Raw genomic sequence first — 1,376 nt, forward strand, 5'->3', positions numbered from 1 at the left:
GGGCAATATTAATCCCACTAGTAAAACTAATTTTCGTATTTACATATAATTCATTACATACATTCAGTTGCCTCTTAGTTTTAATAAGCGCATTTGCCCTCCAAAAATCCAACAAACCACTTCTTACCTTGAGGCACAGCACGTGCTTATGAGGTGCAATAAAATAAGCAGAGTAGATCCACAGTTATCTAGCAAAGGCATATTGGCACAAAAAGCAGGTATGGAAAAAGGCGTGGAAGCAAGTATTTATTTTTTAACATTATAAAACACACCAATCAAGTTCTGCGTGGACTCCATCGTGTACACACAAATGCACGTGCTGGTGAGCCGCCACTGAGAAAGAGATCGTACTCAAGAAGCAGAGAATCTAAACACCAAGCAAACCAATTTTATGCATAGAAAAATGCCAGTCCCGTCGCGTGTGGCTGAACATTAGTTAATTGTGGAATGGAATTTTGCGAAATCACCATACTCATTATATGGCCGCGTTCAACTTCATTCACGCACTCATGCATCATTAAATGCATGAATCATACTTTAAACGAAATGTTGCATTTAGTCTGAATTTTCGTTGTCTCACGTACAAATTGGCTACTCAAAAATAAGTGTGCGTGCTTATCAAGTCATTTATAATTCCCTTATTTGCATAAACAATACTGTTATGGCACCGTTGGAATGGCCAAATTTTTAGTAAACTGTTTGACTTGTCTTTGAAGAACACTTTAAATCACAGACTTGATAAAATATCCCATTACAACTTTTAAAGAGTACATCGCTTGAGTAAAGCTTAAACAACTTTACTCAAATTAGCAGCGCTTTTAGAACTGCTTGCCATATGTATATCGTGCCTTAGAGTAGAAATTACTGGTCAAATACTTGGGTGCCAGGCTCATTGGTCCTGCTAAGAAGTATACAAATTTAAGAATGATTATTTGAGCGCTGACATAAGATTTAAGCAGCATGTATAAATATTGGTAGCACTCACTGCCACTTCCTTTACCCAAAATACTTTCCCTTTTGACTTATCATTCCGCTTATTTTTATGAGGCTATAGATCCAATCAAACATTCAGCGTGATTATGAAGTAGGAAATTATGGAACACAAATCACACTTAGACATAGCCATTAATGACGCGCTTACCAAACTATTAAAAACAGCTACATAAGGATGTTTGGCTTTTATTATATGCATACGTACTTACATAGCCCATCTTGAAACAATTGACCATGGGAAGTAATTGGCATAGCTAGACAGTAAATTGAAGAGAACTAAAAAGTGGAAAAAGAAAAAAGTATTGTTATCAAAAATGATCCATCCTAAATAAAAGGGTAACAGGAGAGCATTTGGTATTAGTCGTCAATCATTATATGTTTAT

The 1,376-nt window shown here is 35.9% G+C and overlaps 1 protein-coding gene across 1 annotated transcript; it reads right to left on the bottom strand. All coding sequences in view use genetic code 11, as the record gives it.

The window, feature by feature from the left end:
- Window positions 1-687: 687 nt before the first annotated feature.
- On the bottom strand, window positions 688-1,192 carry EGR_11276 (hypothetical protein; the record flags this gene model as incomplete). The annotated part of the gene is made up of 3 exons (XM_024500517.1): window positions 688-775; window positions 945-1,048; window positions 1,142-1,192. 3 exons carry the CDS (start codon window positions 1,190-1,192, stop codon window positions 688-690), a joined length of 243 nt encoding a protein of 80 aa, XP_024345069.1.
- Between the last annotated feature and the right edge of the window lie 184 nt (window positions 1,193-1,376).

The sequence above is a fragment of the Echinococcus granulosus genome (genome assembly GCF_000524195.1).
Source record: "Echinococcus granulosus chromosome Unknown EG_S00689, whole genome shotgun sequence".
NCBI lineage: Eukaryota > Metazoa > Platyhelminthes > Cestoda > Cyclophyllidea > Taeniidae > Echinococcus > Echinococcus granulosus.